We start from the raw sequence: 26,122 nt of genomic DNA on the forward strand, positions 1-26,122 counted from the left end.
TTACCTGTATTAATGGCACCTGTTTGAACTCGTTACCTGTATTAATGGCACCTGTTTGAACTCGTTACCTGTATTAATAGCACCTGTTTGAACTCATTACCTGTATTAATGGCACCTGTTTGAACTCATTACCTGTATTAATAGCACCTGTTTGAACTCATTACCTGTATTAATAGCACCTGTTTGAACTCATTACCTGTATTAATGGCACCTGTTTGAACTCATTACCTGTATTAATAGCACCTGTTTGAACTCGTTTCCTGTATTAATGGCACCTGTTTGAACTCATTACCTGTATTAAAGACACCTATCCACACCATCTAACACTCAAACTCCAACCTCCACCATGGCCAAGACCAGAGAGCTGTCTAAGGACACCAGGGACAAAAATGTACATCTGCCGACTAAAATATACAGGATAAGAGTTTATGCATATTTTTAAAGATTCAATTAATATTTATTGACCTCATATTTGATGGTTAATGTTTGCATAATGTGCACATAAATGTGATCAATGCATAAGAACACATGGGTTCTGATTGAGTTTTGACCCAAGTGACAAAATTATCGTTTACTTTTCATTAGTTGACAAAAATACAAGTATATTTTTACATTTTTTTCTAGTTAACATGTTTTTTTTTTGTTGTTGTAGTTGTTTTTTTTTTTTTTACATTATTCATAGTTTAGTTATTGCCACTTAAAAAATGTTATCGATGAAAACTCCAGAGTAGGAATCTTAGTTGGTAAATACCGTAAGTGGGAAAGAAATAGTATTTAGTGTTTTATTTCCCAACCTTTTTGGATCGTGACCTTATTTTGATATCAAGAATTTCTATCGACCCCTAAGACATTTTTTTTTTCTTCTAGAATTAGTTTTTGATCATGTTTGAGCAAATTATTATTTATTTTTTTCTTTTACTACATTTTAGTTGAACTAAATTTATATTTCACAAAGTGAAGGTATAGAAATACACTAGTTTAAGATTGTTTTAATTAAAAAAAAAAAAAAAAATCTAGTTTAATTTTTTGGAAATTTCAGGCGACCCCCATTTAAACTCCAGGCGACCCCAAATGGAGTTCCGACCCCAAGGTTGAAAAACCTGATCTAGTCGCTCCTCGATAGATTTATTTCTATTATCATTTCCTGTCATCTCACGCCTGAGGTGGAACCAAGACTGACACTTTATTTGTTAATGTTTCACCCTCTCTCTCTCTCTCTCTCAAGTACCCCCTGTAGTGCCATTGCGTACATGTACCCCCATTTGAGAAACCCTGGTCTATCATATCGTATCGTGAACCGTGTCTATTGTCCCACCTCTACAAATCAGTGTCAAATATTGCTGCTTTAACAGTTTGTAAATACACTATTTAACCTCTAGATGGAGGTATAGAGCCATGTTAGATTGTGATACTTCTGCAGGTAAGGCTGAGTCCTGTGTGTGTGTGTGTGTGTGTGTGTGTGTGTGTGTGTGTGTGTGTGTGTGTGTGTGTGTGTGTGTGTGTGTGTGTGTGTGTGTGTGTGTGTGTCTGTGTGTGTGTGTGTGTGTGCTTATCAGGAGGGAAACAGACTGGGTGGAAGCCATAAATTGCAGTTGGCCACTGGGAATAATATTGTCATTATAAACAGGAGTCCAGCTCACTTTAGTTGACTTTTCTTTCTTCTCTCACTCACATGAACTCATTGTGTGTGTGTGTGTGTGTGTGTGTGTGTGTGTGTGTGTGTGTGTGTGTGTGTGTGTTGAAACCTCAGACTCTGACAGATGGAGGTCATCACGTCGCGCCTTTTATCAGCGCGTGCGCTTCCTCCTCCAGGTTAAACGCGCCAAAGTAACCACGTGGCGCACTTATCTGACCTCACTGAGGAAAGGGTGAGTCTGTAAACAAGCTCACCATTTTACATCAACTTTAATTACTGCACATACTCACTGATAAGAAGAAACAATACCTGCTTTACGCTGTGTGATCAGGCGTCTCACTCGTGGGGGGGTGATGGTGGTGTTGGGGGGTGGGGGGGTGATGGGGGGGTACCTGAACTTTGATAAAAAACAAAAAGTTAATTCCCCTCGCTTTTTTACTGAGGGATTCATCGTTGAAGACATATTGGTCCAGTTAGATGGATTGAATGGTGATCGATCCAATCACAGCCATTTGGTAAACAAAGAGTTAACAGTGAAGAGTAAAGTGACAAAAATATGTAACAGGTGGCAAAAAATGGTCCAAAAGTGACAAAAAACGTGGCAAAAAAAGAGTGGAAAAGTGACTAATATTGGCGAAAAGCAGTCAATAGTGGCAAAAAATGAGCAAAAAGAGAAAACAGGTGGTATGTAAGGGAAAAAGGGTAGATTAAATGAGCAAAATGTGGCAAACAATAGTGAAAAAGGGCAAAAATGTGGAACAAAAAGAGGCAAAATGTATGGAAAAAAGGAAATGAGTGTTGTTTATTGAGCAAAACGTAGCTTATTTGGATGAAAAGTGGCAAAAAAAATGGTTAAAGAATCGACAACAATTGGATAAAAGTGTCAAAAAGAATTTGCAAAAATTGGGAAAAAGGGATTTTTATTTGCAAAAGTCTGAAAAAAAAAAAGCAGGGGCAAAAATGTGATAAAAGAAGTTGCAAAATGGCCACAGAAAAAGGTAAAAATGGGTTAAAAAGTTCCCCTGGGGGAATGATAATTAAAAGTAAATTAATCGACGGTTGCCCCCTACCCTTAGAACACCCTGACTTTTCAAACCGCTGCTCCACCCCTGTGTGTGACAGTTTGTTCCTAGACCCACAATCATTAGTTTCTATTCAAAGATCTGAGCCCGAGTCCCACCTCAGGGAGAAATGCTCACCACATTGGTGCATTCTGAGTGTGTGCTTGAATATTTATGAGGTTTAAAAAGGGGGCTGTTGGATAGATGTGACTGTCAAACACCGGAAAGGTGTGCAGATGTGCCCATCTGGCAGCACTTTCACGGTGCTTACATGGGCCGTATGTGCCCCAAACGGAACCCTCCGGGTCTGCACAACTAATCTGAGAGCTGAGGGACGGTGACCCCCGCATTGACCCCAGGACAAGCGGAACCAAGCACTGAGTGGAAACCCATCAAAGGGTCTCATCTCAAAACACCTGAGTCAAAGTCAAGGCCCCGGGGGCCAAATTTGGCCATCACAGCTTCCAGTCTGGCACCAGCAGTATTTTGCACTGAGAAAAACAAAAATAAAATAGTTGATAGTAAATGCTCTAAACGGGTTCTCAACTGGTCTCACCCTGGGACCCACTTTTTTCCACGATCATTAAATCACGACCCAGTTTTTTTTTGTTTTGAGACCTCAACCAATCAAATTTAGTTTTCCAAAAATAGCTGTTGAAAACACACATATATCATCTTTTTTAAAAAAATATAAATGTTTGTATTTTCCTGTGCAACATGCACTTCACAACATGCCTGTCAAAAGAAAATTTTCTTTCAAAATAAAAGACAAGTCCAACATGAGAGACATTAAGTAGGCTATTTATTTATTTTTCAAAAGCTGTCCATGACCCACCAAGTACAGGTCCGCGACCCACCAGTTGAGAATTGCTGCTCTAAACCAGTGGTTCCCAACCTTTTTTAGACCTCAATTTGATATCAACAATTTCTAGAGACCCTAAAGACATAATTTTCTAGAATTAAAGCCAGGATTAGTGACAGTTGTGCCAGCTCAGATGTTTGTTTTATTTTAACTAGATTTATATTTGAGAAAGTGAACGTATAAAATACAGTTGTTTAAGATTGTGTGTTGTTTTGATTTGAAAAAAGAATAATGATTATATATTTTTTGCAATCAATACATTTTTTTTAATCAATTACTAGACATTTCAGGTGACCCCATTTCATATTTAGGTGACCCTACATGGGATCATGACCCCAAGGTTGAAAAACACTGGTCTAATTCATAGATGAGCAACTTTTATCACAGCGTGAGCCACAAAACTGTGATTGTCTGATACGAGGGTCACTAACAACAGTAGGTTGTCAGCAGCATTTAGAAAATCTGATCATTGAAGAGTAAATAAACACAAAAAACACTTTTTTTCCTGCTGTAAACAAAGGTTTTTGGCAATGAAATCATGTTCTTGATTAATTACTGTCCAGTAATTCAATTTGGCACATTTTGTTGTAAATATGTAAGAGTGACTACCATCTATGGTTGAAACCCAGCTATTATTATCACATGTTTCTATTGGCTGACAATGGAGGTTTGTGATGTTTTGGAGGCTTTTTACATCACGAGCCAGCACTGTTGGCTCCGCCCCTCCTATAAAAACTAGCACTGACTGTCGACTCATCTGTAACAAGTAGGTTGGATTGAGAGAACTGTGAATAGAGAGCTATAGTAAGTAGATAACTAGCACAGCACAGATTGTTCATTGGAGATTATATAGTATAGACTGGGCAAGTCTTATTGCTCAGGAAGCCCCGCCCATAATCAAGATATTTTTGGAATTTCCAGCGTAAACGCACATCAGCACAAACCTCAGGGTTTAGTTAGTCTCTAACAAGGACAGAACAAATGGATTTGTGTATTTTTATTTCATTTTTGGAGTCAGTTTGTGAAATTTTGTTGTCGATTTGTATATTTTTCTGTACTTTTGTAATCGTCTTGTTTATTTTCGGGGTAAAACACAGCTCTCGTCTTGTGTGTTGTTATTTAAATGTTATGAATCTTTTTTTTTTTTAAATTCCTTTTGTGTATTTTTCTGTAACTTTGTATGTTTACTTTGGGACCAGGCGCCACAAAAAATGAGACCGTGGGCTGCAGTTCCCATGTCTGGTCTAAACATTAACAAGGAAAATTTGTATGTTGATTTTTGTTTACTTATGTCAATTTACTGTTTATTTCTGTGCATTATTGCCAGAGGTAAACAGGCTTTGATCATTTAGGTATAGCTACATCTTTTTTTGTTTAAATCAGAGATATAGGCAGTGTTATCACAGCGGGGCCACAAAAATGTGATTGTGTTTGATCCGAGGGCCACATTATCAACGTTCATGTCAACATTTAGTTGGTTAGTTTAATAATGACCACGTTGAGCATTAACACAGGAAAGAAAACAGGATTTTATTTATTTTCTGCCGATTTGTGTACTTTTGTTGTTGTTTTGTATGTTTTTGAAGTCGTTTTTTGTGTATTTTTGTGGTCTATATGTATCCTTTTCTATGATTTGGGGTATTTTGTTGTCATTTTGTGAGTTTAGTTATCGTCTTGTGATTTTGGCTTTTACTTTGTATGTATTTAGAGTCAATTTGTGTATTTATGTTGTTGTTTTGTATTTTTCCAGTCATATTATGTGTGTTTTCTGTGTGTAGTCATGGGGGCTGCACACAATTAGTCCAGGGGCCACCAGTTGCCCATGTCTGGTTTAAATCAATAGAAAATGTGACTTTAAAGATGTCATTTCAATAACTGTATTTTCCCAATCTGGCCCAAAACAGTAATATGTGGCCCCTGAACTTTAACTTACACCAAGTTTGAAAAGCCTGACGTAAGGATCCTTATTTAGGATTCAGATTGTTCAAGTTTTATCACTCCGTTGAGGGCGAGATGTGGACAAATTACGCACGAGAAAAACAAAAACAAAAACCAGCCAATTGTAAATGAATTGTGACCAGCTGCAGATTGTTTGGAGGTCATAAATATGTCACCGTGGTTTTGTGGCTTGGAGTGAGTGTCTGGGGAGAGAAGCTGCTGAGCTGCTGCTGGGCACAGAGGGACAGAGAGAGGAGAGGAGGGAAAAAAGGAAGCACGACTCCCTTATCGCGTCATTCAGGGTCCAGGCGTTGAGCAGGAAACAGCCTTTCCTCTCGGATTGTCGCAGTAAGGAACAAACACTACATTTTTTTTTAGTCTTTGCTCAATGCACCCCTCAGCACAGAACACGCGGAAGCCAACCAGAAGGAAAAATGCCTCCTTCCACGGGAATCGCGCTCCTGCTCCTCGGCGTCTTGCTTTTGGAGACGCGCCGGAGCGTCCGCGCGCTGCTCATCCAACAGGCGTTCGGCACGCACAACCACACCAATAACTTCGTGGTGGACCCGGTCTCCAGGAAAGTGTACCTGGCCACGGTGAACTCTGTGTACCAGCTGAACGGGACTCTGACCCTGGAGGTGGAGGAGAGGACCGGACCGGTGGAGGACAACCTGTTGTGCCATGCGCCCCAGCTTCCCCAGGCTCCGTGTGAGCATCCCAAATCCCTCACTGACAACCACAACAAGCTGCTGAAGCTGGACCGGGACCAGAAGGTGTTGGTGGTGTGTGGCTCCGTCTATCAGGGCTTCTGTGAGCTCAGGAAAATGGACAATATCTCTGAAATAGCGGTGGAGTTTCCACCCAAAGGGGAGAAGACCGTGTTCCCCAGCATGCTCAACATCGCTGCGAATCATCCAAACGCATCCACGGTGGGGCTGATCTTTAAAAGTCACGATGGGAGCACCAGGCTCCTGGTGGGGGCCACATACACCGGGGCAGGGACGCAGTTTTTCCCCAAAAACCACAGCAAGGAGGACCTGCGCTTTGAGAACACCCCAGAGATCGCCATCCGCTCCCTGAACATCAAGGACCTCTCCAGACTTTTCACCTACGACATCAACCCGTCAGAGGACAACGTGTTTAAGATCAAACAGGAGGTGAAAACCAAGAACAAACTCAACTTTGTGCGCGCTTTCCTGCAGAAGACTTATTCCTACATCGCGTTTAATAATGACGCTAAAATGGGCCACAAAGAGAGTCAGCCCAACAGCATCCTGTCCAGGATCTGCCTGGACACCGACCAGCCCAGGAAGTCCACGGGCCCGGAGAGCAGGAAGCTCACCGAGTCCTACATCCAGATGCCCCTGCAGTGTGGGCTCAACGGGAACATCTACAACCGGCTCATGTCCGTCTATTCCGCTGAAATCCCGGAGCCTTATCTGTTCGGTGTGTTCTCCAAGGCGGACCGGAAGTCTGCGCTGTGCGCCTTTAAGTTCGGACACATAGAGGATGAGATCCGCCAGGCCCGGAAGAACTGCTCCAACTCCCCCAGCAGCGACGTGCAGGTGCTGGACAGCGTCATCCAGGGCTCCGGGGCCGCCTGCATCCAGAAGGAAAACCTGGTGGTAAGAAAGAAAACATCTGACGCTAAAAGTGGCAAAATGCAACGATCATTTAATTCAGTAGTTCCCAAACTTTTCACAGTTCCGTACCCCTTCAGGCATTTAACCTGAAGCCATGTACCCCCTACTCCTGCACACCTAAAAAAAACACAATAATTTAATGTCAAAATTATACAATGTAGCCCTACACTACAGTGAAATTTGTCTCAAAATTTTTCCAATCCTTTTAAGGAATTATATATATTTTAAAGTAATAATAATGTAAGGACTCAATAAAACAGTCATAGGCAACTGGCGGCCCGGGGGCCAGATTCGGCTTTTGGTCTGTCTTTATGCGGCCCCAAAAGTAAATGACAGAAAAGTACATAAAACAAGAGCAAGAATGCATTAAAAAAAACACAAAGAACTAAAACATTGCAGGAAAAGACAAGAGAAAAACAGAAAATACTACAAAAATGAACAAAATGATCACAGTACAGAAAATGACAAGAAAAGTACACAAATTTACTAGAAAAACACAAAAAAGGACTCACAGCTCTAACAAACAAGCAAAATGACAACAGAAATTCACAAAAATTACACCAAAAAAAAATGCAAAATGATTGCACAAATACACCATTTGACTCCAAAAAACACATATTTTAAAGGAAAATTTCACAAAAGGACTACAGAAATGCACAAAATGCTTCACAACGAGTAAGACAACAACAAACATACGCAGAATGAGAGAAAAACACACAAAATTACTATATTAAATCTGTTCTTTCCTGTATTAATACTCAGATCGCTCATTGTACTAAATGCTGACATCAATGTTGATCATGTGGCCCTCCGATCAAACACATTTTTGTGGCCCCGCTGTGATAAAAGTTGTTTATCTCTGCAATAAAACATGTCATTCAGAATTATCGCTCTATTTATTGACCTAGCTTACTGGCATTTTCATTGAGAAAAAAAAAATCATTTTCATCCCCCTAAAACTGTGAAACAACTCTACAACTTTAATGAGAAGGTTGAGGGTGAGAGGATTTCAATCACTCTACAATGTTTGGCTGGATTTGAGAGTCTGAGTTTTAAATTGTTCTGCACACAAAGTCTTGTTCTGTATTTTGTTTTATTGTTTGTCAAAGCTGAAAATCCACTTTCACACAAGTACGTGGAGGCAGAGGGCATCAAAGTCTTGACAACACGTTTGGCTGGCGGACGTTTTGTCAGTAGCACAATGAAGAATGAAGGGTCTCAGAAAATCTCCAAAATGTCAGCATGAAATGTTTTTTCACAAGTTTTATGGATCAAATGAGCACATGTTGACGTTCTACTTGGTCACGTTCTCACTTAAAATGTTTTCAGAACGTTCAAAGGTGGAGAATCAACAGAGATATTTAGCCTCAGTGTGATTCAGGTTTGTCATTACCTGCACTTTTACTTCAGTGGGAACGTTCACCATCCTAACCATTCTAATAGTATATAGTAGACAGTATATACTCATTGAGTTTGTAATGTATAGTATAGTGTGCCACTTTGAACACAGTCATAATCTAGTTATTGTCACTTCAAAAATGTAATCAACGTAAACTATGGCAAACATTTTTAGTCAACAAAATGAACACTAGTGGCTATTAAATCAGATTTTATACAGCGCTCATTGGTGACTATAGTGGTCCTGTTAGAACAGGTCTGAGGACCCACCAGCACCACGTTGGTGACCCCTGATCTAATTAAATGGATCAATGACATGTAGTTTACTATATAAAAACACATCTGACGGTCAAAACAAGCCCAACCCATAGTAATCCCCCTCATCATCATGATTCTTATGCTTCTGTTTATGTTTTGAGTCTTTAATCTCCCTTTTCTAATAATGATTGGAGCTCTGACACAGAAAACCATCAGCAGCCTTTGCCATTTTATTCTGCTGTGAATTTATGACATGTGGCCACAGGGCTGCTCAGGCTGGAATAGGATTAACTCGCTCATCACTTCTCTCTCCGTATTTCCATTCATGCACTCATACAGTGTTCCTCTTTAGCCCCGAGGCTCATGAATTGGAGAGAGGATCTTCCTTCCTAGTCGGGGTCATGGTAGCAGAACAGACCTTGGAAGGTTATGGGAATGAAGAGACGAAAAGGGTCAATAATAGTAAATCCAGACCTGGGACGTCTTTCTATATTTGAGGTCATGGTGCTAAGTTAAACTCAACCACAGACAGTGGATAAATAGCCACTTTGTTTCTCATGTGTTAACTTAGGTTGTTAAATATTTGCCTTCAAGGGCGTTTTATTAGCACGCTGCTTTTTGTCCTCTGGGTTTTCCGTCTAAATGAATAGTGTCAGATAATAGAATGTAGGTTGGCACAGTTGCACAGAAAATAGGTGATGTTCTTCTCACTGGTGGTGGCTTTGATGGACAGAGGTGAGGTAGGAAGTCGGCCCCTCGGTTCTGGCTCTGCCCTCATGAGTGACTCTGTAAAAATCATCTAAATAACATTGCTGGCCTGAAGGAGACACAGATCAGATCAGAGAGATATCAAGATGGGTTTTTTCACTTGTTGTTTGTCTGTGAACAGTCAAACTCAAAAACTCATGGACAGATTGTGATGGAACTTTTAGGAAATATCCAAAATGGGATAAGGAACAAGGGTGGGCGTTATATCAAGTTTTCTATTTCGGCAATATAGAAAATTACAAAATCGCCTAATATATATTAGAGCTGGGCAATATGGTCCAAAACTCATACCTCGATATTTTTTTCTCAAAATGGCGATATACAATATAAATCTCGATAATTTTATATTAAATAAAGTCTTCCCAGAATTGAATTTGAATATCACAGAGGCACGTTTATTAAGAAACAGCTGCACAAAATGTGCCACTTTTGGCTTTTTGCTCCTCTAAGGGACAGCACGTGTGAGTGAGTTCTGTAGTGTGACTTGTTTAGGGGAAGGTCTGGGTTAGGATGCATTCAGAAATCCATCGAACTGAGCTTTTTCCTAAACAAGTCCCACTATAGAACTCACTCACACATGCTGTCCTATATAAGAGAAAATGCCAAGCAGATTTGGTGGAACTGATTGTTAGTAAATGTGGCACTTTGGATCAGCAAATTTAACCCAGAATTGTCTTTCTGGTAAAGACTTTGAGTTAAACATTGACATTTGTATCAGTTGTCACCAATTCTCAACAGGGTTGCCATATTGGACAATTCAAAATGGCGGCCACCCAAAAACAGGTTTTTCTGTTTCTCGCCAACCAAGAGTCACATGATTTAAATTAAAAACACATTTCTAAGGTTCTGGACTTCAGGGATTCTAATTCTGATGCCTATTTCACAGTAACCTTGACTGGCATGGCATATGAATATTTAACATTGAACATTTACGACCAAATATGTCTTTATTTTACAACATGAGAAGGCTGACATCCCACATCAAAGTATCCTTAGTTGATCAACCAAATCAACTGTTTGTTAATAAATGTCTGTGTGGCATTTAGCATCAGAAAATTTAACCCAGAATTGTCTTTCTGGTCAAACTTCATTTGAAATGAAATTTATATCGTATATCTCTATTTTGAGAAAAAATATTGAGATATGAGTTTTGGTTCATATTGCCCAGCCCTACTCAGACATGTAAAGTTGGTTGCTATATCACCCCCACTGACTTTCATCTGGATCTGGAAGAAAACTACCAATATTGAGAAACAGATTTTCTCCATATTTTTGTAACAATGAGGTGACGATACATTACGTGGGACTGCTATGGGATGTGTTATAATAAAAGTGTGCAGGAGAATTTTGAAGAGGATTCTGAACTTGATGAGGAGCCAGTGGAGCTGCTGGAGGACAGGGGAGATGTGGTGAGAGGAGGGGGCTGCAGGGTTCTGGACCAGTTATGGAAGGATTTGTGAGGGACACATGGCTATGCCTCCTGGCCTCTCAGCCTGCCCTTCCTCCATCTCACCTAACACACCTGATAGAGATCAGTAATCAGGTGGAGAGGGAGGAGGAGCTGTATAAAAGGGCTGAGAGGACCAGGAGAAAGGAGGCACAACACCATGAACTAACAGCAGACATGGAGAGTTTCTTCTGCTCCTCACTTGACATTTGTGAGTTTGTTATTTTAGTTTGAACTGGAGATTATTGCTAGTTAGCTCGTATAGATTTAGTGTTTTGTACCCTTTTGTAGTCTAGAGGGCGGGCGCTAGTGGGACTGCCCTGTATATGGTAAGGGTTGGCCCAGTGGTGTCCTCCCTACTATTATTCAGTTTGACCAGAGTCTCCAGTCCCTTTTGTTTCTTTGAGTTATTTTTGATTCTGTTGCTAGATTTTAAGAACTTTACTTTAATAAATAATTTGACAACGTTATTTCTGTATGGTGTCTTTTATGTCGCGGCCCCTCAAGCCTTTTGATAAAACATCCTAGAGGGGTCTGTAACAGATGGTGGAGGTGCTTTCTAGTTTGTTTGGTAGCAGGATTACGCCAAAGGTACTTAATGGATCAATATACTGATTCTAGATCAGCTAAAAAATATAAAAATACACCTAGCTCTTGTTTTTGGCAAACTTTTATTAATTCATATCTTGGTTTGTAATTGATCGAACTTTTTCAAATTTGGCTCAGTTATGTTGTGTTGATTCCTCAATTACCCCACTGAGTTTCATGTGGATCAGATCAATGCAAGTTTTCAAAAAAAGGAGGGGGTGTCTATTCATTATGACCTTCTGTATTGTTATTAATCGAGATATACTTTTTTTCCGAGGCTGTGTTTGAAATATCATTAAGTCTGACATAAAAATCAGTATGTTTTGCGTTCACACTAGATAGTATGCAAAGTTTTAGTACGTGAGAAATACCCAGATGCATACTATATTGGGACATTTTTTAAGTGTGCATGGTGGGCACACTAGTCATACTCAACTGCCCCATGATGCATTGCGAGATTTTGTAAATAGGGCTCTTGTTTTGAAGTTATTCGGAAGTTTAGTCAGTAGCACAGTGGAGGGTCTCGGAAAGTCTCGGAAAATGTTGGTATGAAATGTTTTCTGCTAGTTTTATGGATCAAATGAGCACATGTTGATATTTTACTTGGTCACTTTCTCACTTCAAATGTTTTCAGAACTTTCAAAGGTGGAGAGTCAACGGAGATGTTTAGCCTCAGTTTTTGTCGTTGTTGGGTTGAAATTCGTCTTGGGAAAACTCAAAGTTTTCAGGACATGGGTTCCTGAAAAACATTGACTGAATAAACGAAACCTCAACTTAACATACTATTCAAAGAGATGACAAAATGAATTTAGCTGGAACTATTACATGGAAATCAAGTGAAACTTCAAAGGAACCGTCCAAGGTCATCAGCATGACTCCTCTGACCAAGACTGGCAGTTGAAATTTCTTGAAAAACCTTGTCTGAAGAAACCAAACCTCATCTTAACTTATACTTCAGTTGGAATGTTCATCATCCTAACCATATTAATAGTATATACCATAGTAGACAGTATGTACTCATTGAGTTTGTAGTGTATAGTACGGAGTGTGCCATTTTGAACAGAGTTGAAGCCTTTAAAGTGTAAATGATCATCGCACCATGATCACTGATGACTGTAAATATCTGGAAAAGACCATATTTGGTGCTTAACGGAGGTTTGAACTCTGTTATAAGCAGCAAATCGCAGGAAAAACCCAAACAATGTATCGTCATGTTTTCCTTACGTTGAAAATTTAACTACGTGTTTCATAGTCGACGTCTTGAAGGCCGACACTGAGGCGAAGCCAGACACAATTTATGATAAGAGACGAGGCCGTGAGCACGACGGACTCGTGGGAAACGACTCTACAAATATCTACTGTGCTTAATTCAACTCCCTCTTCTCTCTCTCTTTTTTTTTTTCCGCCTTTGCGTGCTGTAAAATATTCCGAGAATTCCCAATAGATCCAGCTGCTCATCCAAGCGTGGCACTAATGTTTTATCATTGCCTACTGAGGATTTAACAAAAGCAAAGTCTTATTAGCGTTGAAGACCCCTGTAAGCCCCTTTTTAAGCATCCAGTGAGATGTCAAAAAAGTGATCTAGAAGAATGAAATTAGCGCGATAGCTGCTATCAGGGCTGGCCCTCCAACACACTTTTATCAGTTTGCCTTGTTTCTTCTGACCTGAATGAATGATGAAATATCACTAACACTATTTACCCTTAGGGTCAGTCTGACCCCAGGGATATTTGCCTCTGGAAAATGATTATCAGACCAAGTTTTTGTGTCAGACACTTTGTTTATTTGCTGAATACATAAATAAACCCTTGATAATGAAACCTTGACCTGTTCTCTAGCGCCACCATCAGGCCAAACTTTTAAATTAGAATTAATTTATCTTGAACAGTTTTCATCCAAATCTTCTCATATTTACTGACAACAGTAATGACCACAAGACTAGGAACGCTATTGGTTGCGGTGATGTTGTGACCTTTCCTGCAGCGCCACCATCAGGTCAATCTCTTTGACTATTGTTGGCGTATCTTGAAAATCTTTCATCCAAATCTTTTCTAATTTGGGGTGCACATTCATGACTCTCATAATTATATTTATTTACTTATTTTTCCTCGTGTCACTCCTTTTCCGTAACACAAGTATTACTCAGCTAAAACAGCTTGGGGTCAAATTGACCCCAGCAGAACACCAATGCGTGCAATATGTGTTCAGAAAAATATCAACATGATGATAATATGCTTCATCAATTGCAGGGTTGGGGTCAAATAATTATTCATGTTCAATTACAATTCAGTTATGATTATAGTGACAAGCACTTTTTCCCCAATTACAATAAATTACAAATATATTTTTATCCTCAGAAAGACAATTTCAATTACATTCTCAATTAAAAGTCATGAAAAGTCTTGAAATATGAGGCAAAAAAAATCAAAGTCAACTATTATTTTGTTGAATGATAAACATTGAATGGGGTCAAATTAACCCCAAGGATAATAGGATAGTTAATGTGAAGGTTTAAAAAGCCAGATCTTTATCTTCCTTTTGTCTCTATTGCAGTTGCAGCCTGAACAGCTGGACTGCGGCGCTGCCCACCTGCAGCATCCACTGGCTCTACGGAGGCCCCTGAGGGCCATTCCCATATTCGAGTACCCTGGCCTGAGCTCAGTGTCTGTGGACAACGTGCACGGACACCCTGTGGTTTTCCTGGGAACCAGTAATGGACGACTTCGTAAGGTGAGGAACAGGATAATGAGACCTGGGCTGTGCTGCAGGAATGTTCACAGCTCAATAGACTTGATCTGTTTAATGTGTTTTGGCCCCCAAGCTTGGAAAAAACTATAACCATCACCATTACACTAGACTCCTCTGATGTGGCTTTCCATGAACTAAACTAAAGGTGTGTGATGAAGCTCCAAGAACATGCAGGAATGTGTGCTTTCATCTTTATCCATTCCCAACGTTGTCACCACACAAATAATAGCCCCCCCTCCCCCTGTTTTTGCTTCAGTGATCCATGACCCATCCCGGGCTTTAAGTAGCCCTAATCATGTGCTCAAATGTTTCTCAGACCTGGTTATTGTCTGACTTATCACCAGAAAGTTGTTTTTACAAGGTTGGTTGATGGCGTAGACTGAAACACACAACCTTAGCCTTCGAACATCTGCAGAAGGTCCAGCTCGTTAAAAGCTTTCCCGTCTAATTAACGACATTCCTTAATTCTGTCTCAAGCACATTTCCAGTTACCCCTCGCCGAGCTCCCTGAGCGACGCCTTTGCCTGAGAAGCAACAAGCTGTTCGTCAGCTGTGTGTGTGCGTGTGTGTCTGTGTGTGATCCCTGAACCCTGGTGTAGTGCATCATCACCCCAGCCTGGGTTGGTCCATTAGAGCCAATTCTGCTGCAGGCGTTTTGGTTTTAGGGTCTGGAAAAAAGAGTGTGACTTGTTTAGCCCCAGTCTAGCCCCAGTCTAGCATGCAGTAAAACATGCAGTAATACAGGGATTGGCAGCTTTTATCACAGCAGGGGACACAAAATGTGAGTCTGAGGGGCCACATTATCAACATTCATGTCAGCATTTAGAATATTGACCAATCAGAGTATTAATACACTCAAGAACAAAGGGTTTGTGTGTTTCTGTTGTGGTTTTGTTTGTTTTTGGAATCATTTTGCATATTTCTGTACGTATTTCTGTCATTCTGTATGTTTTTGTTAGTTTTCCTGAGTCATTTTGTTGGTTTTTGCGTGTTTTTCGAGTCATTGTTATGGATTTTTGATGTTTTCTATATTTTTCTGTAATTTTGTGTTGTTTTGGAGACATTTTTGGTGGTTTTTGGAATCATTTTTGTACACTTTTTTTGGTTTTGTATATTTTTCTGTTATTTTGTGTGTTTTTGGAGTCATTGCTGTGTGTTTTTGGAGTCATCTTGCATATTTTTAATGGTTTTTTGTATGTATTTGTACAGTTTTTGTAATTTTGTGCATTTACTTTGGGAGCCACAAAATCAGATAATAATAATAATAATAATACATTTTATTTGTATAGCGCTTTTACAGTGCTCAGAGATGCTTTACAGAGATAAACAATAAGTAAAAATACAGAGCGGAGATGGAGGGCTGCATGTGGCCCCGGGGCCGCCAGTGCACATCTGACTCTGAAGTAATGTTTTTTTGTGTTTCTTACACCGGATGCACCGTGTTGGGACGGCAGCACTGTGTGTGTATGTGTGTGTGTATGTGTATGTGTGTGTGTGTGTGTGATTGCAGGTTTCACTGTGCTTTTAGGTGTCTGACTTTGTCTGTAAGCCTGTGTGAGTGGTTTAGTGAATACATGTGTTTACTCAGATGAGTGTGTACCCTGTGATTACCCGTGTGTGTGTATATGTGTGTGTTTTATATCTGTGACCTTGAGCAACAGCATGCTTGGTGGTTTGGAGTTTTTATGTGCGTGTCTTTGTTTGTCTGCGTGTGTGTGTGTGTGTGTGTGTGCGCCCTGAGGATGGAGCTGTTATAGAGGTTAATGGTGCTGTTAGTGTGTGTAATGTGATTCTGACTGTGAGTTTGGCTCCCACTAAACACAGGGGAACGGTGGTTCAGATTAAGTTAGGCCTCTTTTACTGTCTTTGAGAGAGAGCGGTGCGCTCAGTGGAGTCACTTGTAATTACATGTGTGTGTTTTTTTTTTTTTTTTTTAATGAACTCTGCCTCCCCATTACAGCTGACTTCCATTTTCTGCCCCTCACAGTGTCCGCCTTTATCTCACTCACTCTCACTCAATTTTTTGCTCCCCCACTGAGTTCATCCCTCACATAGTGTCCCTCACTAGTAGAGGTGGCAAAAGTACTAGTCTTCAGTATAGATGCTTCAATAAAAAATTATTCTGGTAAAAATATTGAAGTTGCTACCTTACTTGAGTAAAAGTAAAAAAAGTACATAGTACTAAATGTACTTTTTTAAGCAGCTTTGAGTGTAACAATTTTAAAAACCTGAAAATGTTAACCATAAAACTAAGAGACCTGCCTAACAGAAAAAAAAGCTCAAACTACCAAAATGTTTCATTTAGCCTCAAGAGAATCATGTTCTCCAGGTTCCTAGAATGGAGACGTGGCCTTTTTAGCGTGAAAATGAGTCGTGCTGCTGAAAAGTCTTTCACAAGCAGCATAACAGTTGTTGGTTTGCGCCTTTTTGACGTCATCTTTGAAGGTCTGAAAAGTAACGAGTTCATTTTTAATGTAAGGAGTAGAAAGTATTAAAAAAAAAAGTATTTGTCCCTCACTAGTGTCCCATAGTGTCTCTCACAGTGTCCCTCACTAGTGATGGACACTAGTGGCCCATAATGTCCCTCACTAGTGTCCCATAGTGTCTCTCACAGTGAGGGTGACCAGTGTCCCTCAGTGACCCTCACTAGTGATGGACACTAGTGTCCCCTAGTGTCTCTCACCAGTGTCCCATAGTGTCCTTCACTGGTGTCCCTCACTAGTGTCTCTCACCAGTGTACTATATTGTCCCTCACCAGTGTCCCATAGTGTCTCCCACTAGTGTCACTCGTTCTTCTCCTGCCGACTCTTCTTTCGTTCCATCACCAACACCAAAGGACCTTTGATTTGTTTTGCAGACACACAGACTTTATCTCTCTCTTTGTCCCCCATTGTTCCCTCCATTCCACCTCACCTCCATCCATTCCTCTTCTATCACACACACACCCTCACACACATAAAGAGAATAGGAGTAAAGCAGCTGAGCACTCCTGGGTTGAAGGGGTTCTTTCATCTTCATTAAGATACGTGAAGAAAAGAGTCGGTGTGACCTGTCGGTGCTGCAGGTGTGTTTTATTTTTTATTTTTTTCTCGAGGCTGACCTAGTGGTCCATTGTTCCACTGCTCCTCCTCACCCTCACTGCTTTTTTTAGCTCCTCGTCTTTGTTCCTTAGGATGGTTCACAAAAATAATTTTCACCAATTTTTTTCCTGATTGGTTCCAATAAACATTGTAAGCATCTGTTACCAAAAATGGAGTCAATCGTTGCACATTTAGGGGTGGCACACTCTTTCACAATGTTGTTTTTTTATTTTTAAGAATAGGATTTGAACTGTTCTAATGTTCTTACTCGTTTAAGTATAAATACAGGGAGAAACTAATGACCATACTTGTGTTTTTATTGTTGAAGTTTCTAATATTTTTGAAAGTTACACATTCTTTGGTTGCGTGTGCTACCTTTTATGGGCATTATAGTCGCTCAATGTTTGGTACGGATATTCAAAATATCAATAGGAACAAGGAAAAATTTGATCTGGCAACATTTGGAAATTTTTTTTTTTACCATTATAACCACCCTACTTGTTCCTCCTCATCTCTTTACTCGTCCTACCTGCTGCTACTCCCTCTCCTGTCCAGGTGTGGGCTGATGTTTACCGGTGTTTGCAGTCTCTTTGGTGCTGCAGGAGGAGGACATACCACAGCTGCTCAGTATCACCAAGGAAGCTGTGTGCGCGTGTGTGTGTGTTACAAAAACGACAGTGATGTTGGAGGCTGAGATAAAGCCTTTGGTCACAGGTTGAGTCAATGGTTCACTAAGCTTCTGTCTGCCCTGGGTTTACATTAACCAGTGGCTTTTAGTGGGTGGTGACGTCCTTGACTTTAGTGTGTGTGTGTGTGTGTGTGTGTGTGTGTGTGCGTGTGTGTGTGTGTGTGTTTGTCATCTGATTCTGCTCAGTTTGCTGTTCCACTCTTTACGCCTCCTCGTTTGAGTCATAAAGAGTACTAATATATCCTACTCAAGTAGAAGTACTGTTACTTGATTTAAGTTGGACTCAAGTACAAGTAAATCATACATAAAATACTCAAGTACCAGTAAAAAGTAGCTCAATTATAAATAGTACTCAAAGTAAAAGTTACTAGTTACTTTCACCCCCCCACCGTTAATTTTGGTAATAAATCTTGCCACGGTTCCCTTGCATACAGTAAACATCTCATGTATAAACTTAAAAAGGAAGAGACTAAATTTTGCACATTTGGAACTTAATTTATTTTCCGCATCTGTATAAAATAAAAGGTCAGTCGGGATCACTTTAGTCTAATTGATTATTCGCGTACAGTTTAGATTTGGCTCGGTTCTGTGTGGAAAGCCCGAAGCAAAGGGAACTCCCCCTTGCTCTTTCATGAGCTACATGGAAAGGCATAAGCAGAGAGAGCGGTCTGTATGACCCATTGCAACAGAAGCACAGATGTTAAGATAGCAACAGGAGACACTATTTAGTTAGACAGAAGAGGAGGACCTGGGGTGGGGGTGGGTTGCGAGGCGTTTGCGGACAAAGCGTGCGTAAGTAGGTGTGTTACAGTGGTTTTAATAGAGCGCTGATACTAACACTAACCAATGGGAAGCATGGAACATGATCAGCTGGTTGATTAACTGAATAAGGGGTTGGATACTGTACTGGTAACAGTTACTGTCAGCTGATGGGGCTAGGCTGGGTGATGCGCAATGTTTGTCAAAATGTACATTTCTTTTTCAAATAAAATAACACCAATTAATTCAATTCAGCTCAGTTTATTTTTTCTGCGTGTGTGCGTGTGTGTGTGCGTGTGTGTGTGTACGTGATTGCATGTCGCCACTTTATTATCTTGAACTGGGAGAAGGCCAGCACAAAGATAAATCACTGCTCACTGGAAGAAGATTGGGCACACCACTTAGACATAATACATAAAAAAAAAGGTGTAATAAGACCTGGTTTATTTAATAAAAACATGAAAAATAGCACAAATTCAACTTTTTATTCACAAGTTTAATGAATGATGTTTAGTGTTTAGGCTTCCTTTTCTGTCTTAGTGAGGGTTGGAGGAGCCAAAGTGTTTCACACCAAAGTGATGCTGACGTCGTGATGGTGACCTTTAAAAGTGTTTGAATAAAGAGGGTCAGACAATTACCAATTAAAATCCTGTTTCAACATTTATTCAATATCTTGTGTGGAATACTGATAAGGCAACAACATTACCACCAACCACCACACTGGATTATTTTCGAGTCGTTCCGTCAGTCGAGCGTTTTAAGAAGCAAGAATTTGATCATTGATTTTTTTTTCGACGAGCACCACAGGAAACTGTGAAGTCATGCGCAGAAGGTGCTCAATACCGTCTCTGCTTTGAAAGAGATTTCCCACAGTTTCACTTTACACGAGCCGTAGCAATCACACATTTTCATAAGAAAAACCTTGAATCAAAAAATTAGTTGCTCCTCCAGTCTGATTGGAGAGTCTCCATTTTTTCACGCATCCCAGTGCACGCCGGTCACGCAGATTAATACAAACCATGAATCTAAGCTTCAGCCTTTCTGGATGCAGGTTTACAGTCTTTGAATATACTGTAACTAAATGCATTAGAAGCAGCAGCGTTTTAGCTGTTATTGAACAAAGCAGAATAATGACAGACCTTACGTCATGGAAGATTCCATTACATTTTGGATGGAATCTCGATCAATATACTGATTCTGGATCAGTTTCAAAAATTGAAAAATCCCTATCTCTCATACGCCTGGGCAATATTAAGATTCAAGGTATATCGAGATTTCAATTTTGGCGATACGGGATATTACAATATAGCTTATTCTGTATTAAAATACTCATTTTCAGGAGTTGCTGCTTTTGCTACTTCTCGGAACAAGTGCGTTCTAACCCAGACCTTCCTCTAAACAATCCACACTACATAACTCACTCACACATACTGTCCCTTATAGGAGAAAAAGCCAAAAGTGGCACATATTGTGCAACTGTTTGTTAATAAATGTGCCTGTATGGCATTTTACATCAGTGAATTTAACCCAGAATTGTCCTTATAATAAAGAAAAGTAAAAAATATTGAGATCTATATATATCTAATATTGTGAGCCATATCAAAGCTCATATTTCAATAGCCCTAATCTCTCACCATTAGTGACATTTCAAAAACTTGGTTTGTAAATATGTCGGTTTATAATAGACCAGTGTTTATGACTCAATTATGTCAGGTTGGTTCCTCAATTATTCCACCAAAATTAATCCAGATCGGACCCAATTGCACATTTTATCGCAATTTGGACCTACTGTATGGTTATTAATGGGGATACACATTTCGTCCAAGCCTTTAAAGTGTGAATACTCATTGTACCATGATCAGAATCACTGATCCTGATAACTGCCAGTGTCTGCCTAAGAGAATATTTGGCGTTTGGCATATTTTTGCGTTCTCTGAGTGCTTTTGTTTGGAATGTGTATCTTTTCTTTCCTCTGTCCTGCTTGGTGTGGCCTTGGGTGCCCTAATTATATTTTCACAGTATTCTTTGTTTGTAAAAATAGCAAACTGAGTCATTACCAGTGGTGTGTCTGAAATAACAACTTCTAATTATTATTGTCTGGCTTAAAAAGCCTGTTTGGATTAATGCTCTGATGTCCTGGAGAGCCTCTGTCTTGCATGATTTGGATGGCTCTCACAGGGTAGCATCTAAGACACTTGTGTGAAACTCAAGGCCCAGGGGCCAAATCTGACCCTTTAGAGCATCATATTCAGCCCGCTCGAGAAAGTAAAAATGATAGAAAAAACATTAAACATTTTTTAAATTACAAACTAGTTCAGTTGTAAAGATCTCAGCCCCTCCAAAAACAAAAATTCAGTTAAAAACCATAACATTTGCAGAGCTCAGTTTTCCAGTTCTTACATCACAAAATGTTAGTCAATTTTTAATCTTAAATTATTGAAAGAACTGTCAATTTTTCCAAAAACTGGCAAATTTTACTCAAATGATTCCACAAAATTTCCCCAAATTCCCAAAATCAGGGAAGTCTAATAGAAGATCCACCAGGGACTGATATACTCACATACTTTATTGTATAATTTATACGTGGAGGTCCAAACCCGGGCACATTAATGTTGAATCTGTGGCCCACTTATTGTCAAACTGGTCTGTTTTTGGCCCCTGAACTAAAATGAGATTGACACCCCTGATCTAAGCCATGCAGTACAGCGGCTCTCCAGAACCAGACTTGAGCACCCGTTCTCCAGTCGTTGTCACAGATATGTACAAAAAGCTAAATATGCATGTCCTGCACCCCTCAGCTTACTATTTCATACTCGACTTGGAGCCAAAACTCAAGGTCATTGAAGCCGAATCGTGTGTAACGTTGACTTCATCCCGAGGGTTTAGAAAATGATGTTTCTTCACAAACTTCTTTGTCCTCCTTTCACTTCAATTCTCGATACCACTTGCTGTTGTTTGTTTTTCCAAAACACTCAACAATCACTTTAAGGAAGCCAAAATATGTTGTTTATCTAACATCCGACTACAAAGAACGCTTTCACAAAGGTTTCCTCAGAGGAGAAATGTCGGTGGGGAAAAACAGCAAACTTCCCCCCTTTTATATCCCTGAATAACCACATTGCACACAGGGTGGTTATTGTATAAAAATATCTTTGATACGATTAAAAAAAAATCTCAAAACTCAGCTGACCTGAAAAATGCACATTTATTACCATGTTCAATTTCAAGCCTCCATTAACTTTATATTCATCTTTTTGGACTATGAGGGGGAAAAAACCTACACACATTTTAAACCTGCCCTGAACCAGAGTGGATTTAAACCCACATTATCCTGGCAGAGAGGATTAGGATGTTCAGTCAAAGATGACAATAATCCACAGTGGCTGTTGCATGAGGCAGATAGGTGCAAAAAACACGTGTTAAACGTGTTGGAAATCATTTCTACTGAGGAATTAATGTTTTGTAATCATCACCACTGGCGAGTTTGATGATTATTTACAAGCCTTTACATGTTGATTGTTACCTTGAGAAAACCATGATTAAATATACAATTTAAAGCCTACTTTGCTTAAAAAAAACCCATCTTTTCTATTCTAATTACCCAGTTTGACCTACAAGTATTCAAATCAAATATTAAATCAGGACATCATCAAACAAAAAGCTTTTCTAGGCCTGATTTAGGTTTGATGTTTTCTGCAAGAGCGTCTCTCAACACGAGAAGATCTCACTGGCAAACACTCAATTTGTGGCTGTGTATCCGCGTACACTCATAGATAATATGTGAAAACAAGGCAAAGCCACATTATTCGGTTGCTTGCATTACAGTAGTTGGAGAATAAACAATAATTTAGCACTTAAAGAAGACTTACAAACCTTAATTATAGGTCGAATGACTCATGAACACAGAAGTAATCATGTACTGTAGCTGTTGGCTAGCATGATAGCGCCGAGCTAACTGTGACACTGCAACTTTGAACAAGTCAAATTACGGCCTGCAATCAAATGTGTTTACCTTTAACACTGTGGATTCTAAGATACAAAAAGATATAGTCGAGGGGTTGTAATATAGAAAAAATATCTTAAAAACAGCAATTTCTGTACTAGCGCCAATTAGCTCAAAAACAATTGTGATAAGCCACAGCAAACCTTATAATACAGTAATTCTCAACTAACATAACCTTCAAATGACAAGCTACGTATATACAAGAGCCAAACTGAGGAAAAAATATACTTCCATACTAAAAAAAAAATATGGAGGAGTTGATAATCAGAAAAAGTTTTATTCGCCAAGTACAGTTTAAAAAACAATACAAGGTATCTAACTTGGTGGATAGAGCGAACAGAAACAATAATAATAATAATAAATATAATAAATATGAAGAGATAATATAGCTGAGATAATAAAGAGTAAGACAGCAGCACAACAGAAAATAATCAATAATCACACTATTATATTAACAGTCCACACTCGTTTTCGTGAATATTTGACCAAGAAACCTCCAAAATAAAGTAAAAAAAGGAAGTTTTTATCTCCAGATTACAAATAAAATAATCATAAAGAAATGCAATTTAAAAAACTTACGATTTATTTAAAATAAAACTTTCATTATTATAGATATTTTTAAACTAACCTACTTACAGAGGTAAGAAGAAATTAGTCGAGGTTTTTTGGTGAAAATGAGTGTGCGTCCAATGTTTGGGCACAAATTGAGAACCTTTGTTGTAATGTAAATAAACGCTTTTGTGTTTATGTAAGGAGCTATCTTGTATAAGGTTTAAAACTTTCAAAAAAATTACAAAAACAAAAATACGAAAAATAACACAAACACACACAAACCCTTTTTCCCTTCCTGTTGCAATGCTCAGATTGGTCATTATGCTAAATGTTGACGTGTATGTTGTTAATGTGGCCTTCAAATAAGACACTGACATTTTTGTGTCCCCCGCTGTTATGAAATTTGCTGAATATGTAATAAGACTGTGTAATAACAGAAACCAAATGTTGTTATCTCCGACAGTGTTCAGTAGAGAAGCCGGATTGTCTTTGTTTTTCTGTTTTATGCTCCGTGATTTCACCTTTGCCTCTGTGTGTTTACTTTTCCACAGCTGACCCTTCTGCCAAACATGACAGTGGCCAATCAGTGGACGCTGAAGCTGCCTGCCAGTGAAGCTGTCCACCACATCATGACCTTCGACCCCGAGGACAGGAGCTTCCTTTATGTCATGACCTCTCACCATGTAAGCATTCTGATGCTGATGATGAGCTTTCACTCTGCACGGCACGAGCATAAGAGCTACAGTGCATATGACAGGATGTGGCTACATTTCTGCTATATTTTAGTCATTGCCAATTAAGATAACATCGCTTTGCCTCTTAATGCAGAGGCAAAAACTGATTTTCTCTCTGATGAATATCGCATCACAAATCATAGCAAAGCCTGAAACTTTCTCAATCAAAGCCTTTTTGCAACACTGTTTTACTTCAGTTGAATCACATTAGGGATTCATGTTTCTTGTAATTCCAGCCGCTCATTAAGTTTAAGCCGGGCTACGGGGCACATTACCATAGTAAGGTTGCACTATGTACTGTAACAGCTTTCTCAAACATAATAAATGTTCACATGATATTGTAACAACACCCATATTTTATAATACCTCAGTACATTGGCGAATATAAAGCCTAAATCAAAGATTTATTACACATTTAATTAAATTCCATGTCATTTCAACAAATTTTCAGGACATCCCATGCACGTTTGATCGGATTAATAGTTTTTTTGAGATGGCCAATTTAGTGAGGTGTGTATGTCGATTTTCGTGCATTCTTATTTTTCTTCCATTTTCAGCTTCCAATATCTCAGGAACTACATCACATAGGAAACTGATATTTGGTATAACTAGTGCAGTGCCCGTAGGAAGTAAGTGTTGCTATAGAAAAGTGGGAGGTTAAGTGGACATTGCCACCTTTTCCCATTGAGAAAAAGCAAAAACAGTAATGCAACAGCATGATATTTGAAAGTGTTTTGAAGGCTAAATCTGGTTAGATTTCTGTTTTGAGGGTAATTTAAAGGTTATCTATGGTTGAATATTGTAATAAGTATGAGTTTGTTATCCATTATGGTTCATGCTGCTAACCTTGCCTGCAAGATGAATTCTCCTGGTGTTCACAAACACCAGAATCCATCTTGTGCTGTTCCCGCCTTTGCCTTTCGAATATGAACCAAAACGGTTCGAACCAATCACGAGGCAGTGTTGTGGTTTAGGGCGGGATATCCGGGTGTGACGAAGGCAGAAGCGTTGAAGCAAAACTGGGGCATGCGCAGTTGCGGGGGGAGGAACTAGCTGCGCTACCGCTATTAGCATAGCTCTGAATCAAAATAGAAAGATGTCGACGTAGGAGGATGGTTAACATGCTCTTAACTCACATACTCCTGTTGCAAAATTGGCAAAAGTCACTCAACGACATAATGACTGCAGCATTACTATCCCATAAGAAAGTTTTTGTTGTTGTAGCAGCGTCTCTGCGGCGCATGCCGATGACGACATCATCATTTGCTACTGTGTGATTGGCTAAAACAAATCATGGTGGACAGGCGCTTCGCCCAATCAGCTTCAAGCATTCTGTTCATGTCCCTCCCTGGTTCCGAAAGGATTCACCAGACACAGACCCAGATCGATGTGGAGAACTGGAGTTAGAGGGAGGGGCTACACATCAATCTGGCTCTTACCAGGTTATCATGCTGTTGCATTGGTGTTAAACACAAACCATTAGTATGTTTAAACAAACATGTTAAGTTTTTAATAATTTGTTTCAAGACAGAAATTGGTAGGGTAGATAGAGAATGATGGCTGTAGCACAGTGAGAACTTGTTCAGTAATGGTGAGGGTTAGTATTAGTGAGTGACAGTGTAGAAAGAAATAGCGGTATTTACCCAGATCAGGGAACTCCGTAGTGAGCTCCTCAGTGAACGAACGTAATAGTTCTTTTGTTGTTTGCAGTTCTTCCTCTAAGGGGGGATTCACAAAGATCTGAAATAAAGGGTGATGCAGTTTCCTCACCTGCTGCTTGGAATTCACTAAGATTGCAGCAGTTATTAGTGCGTGAGCAGAACTGGTGCAGACCGCCGCTATTTAAATGAGCGTTTTGCTCGTTTAATGTGGAGACGTCAGTGCGCACAAGCACACTGACATTTGAGGAAGTTAAATTTGAGGCAGATGGACTTCTCTGTCTGCTGCACAAACATTTCA

General features: G+C 39.6%; 1 protein-coding gene across 1 annotated transcript in view; it reads left to right on the forward strand.

Moving 5' to 3' along the window:
* Window positions 1-5,589: 5,589 nt before the first annotated feature.
* plxnd1 (plexin D1) overlaps window positions 5,590-26,122 on the forward strand; it is a 172,160-nt gene continuing 151,627 nt past the window's right edge. The window contains exons 1-3 of the mRNA XM_028454162.1: window positions 5,590-7,122; window positions 14,153-14,329; window positions 23,981-24,112. Coding sequence (XP_028309963.1) covers window positions 5,932-7,122; window positions 14,153-14,329; window positions 23,981-24,112 — 1,500 coding nt within the window. The 5' untranslated portion in view covers window positions 5,590-5,931. The remainder of the gene's footprint in view (window positions 7,123-14,152; window positions 14,330-23,980; window positions 24,113-26,122) is intronic.

Source organism: Gouania willdenowi, chromosome 7, assembly GCF_900634775.1.
Source record: "Gouania willdenowi chromosome 7, fGouWil2.1, whole genome shotgun sequence".
Classification (NCBI taxonomy): domain Eukaryota; kingdom Metazoa; phylum Chordata; class Actinopteri; order Blenniiformes; family Gobiesocidae; genus Gouania; species Gouania willdenowi.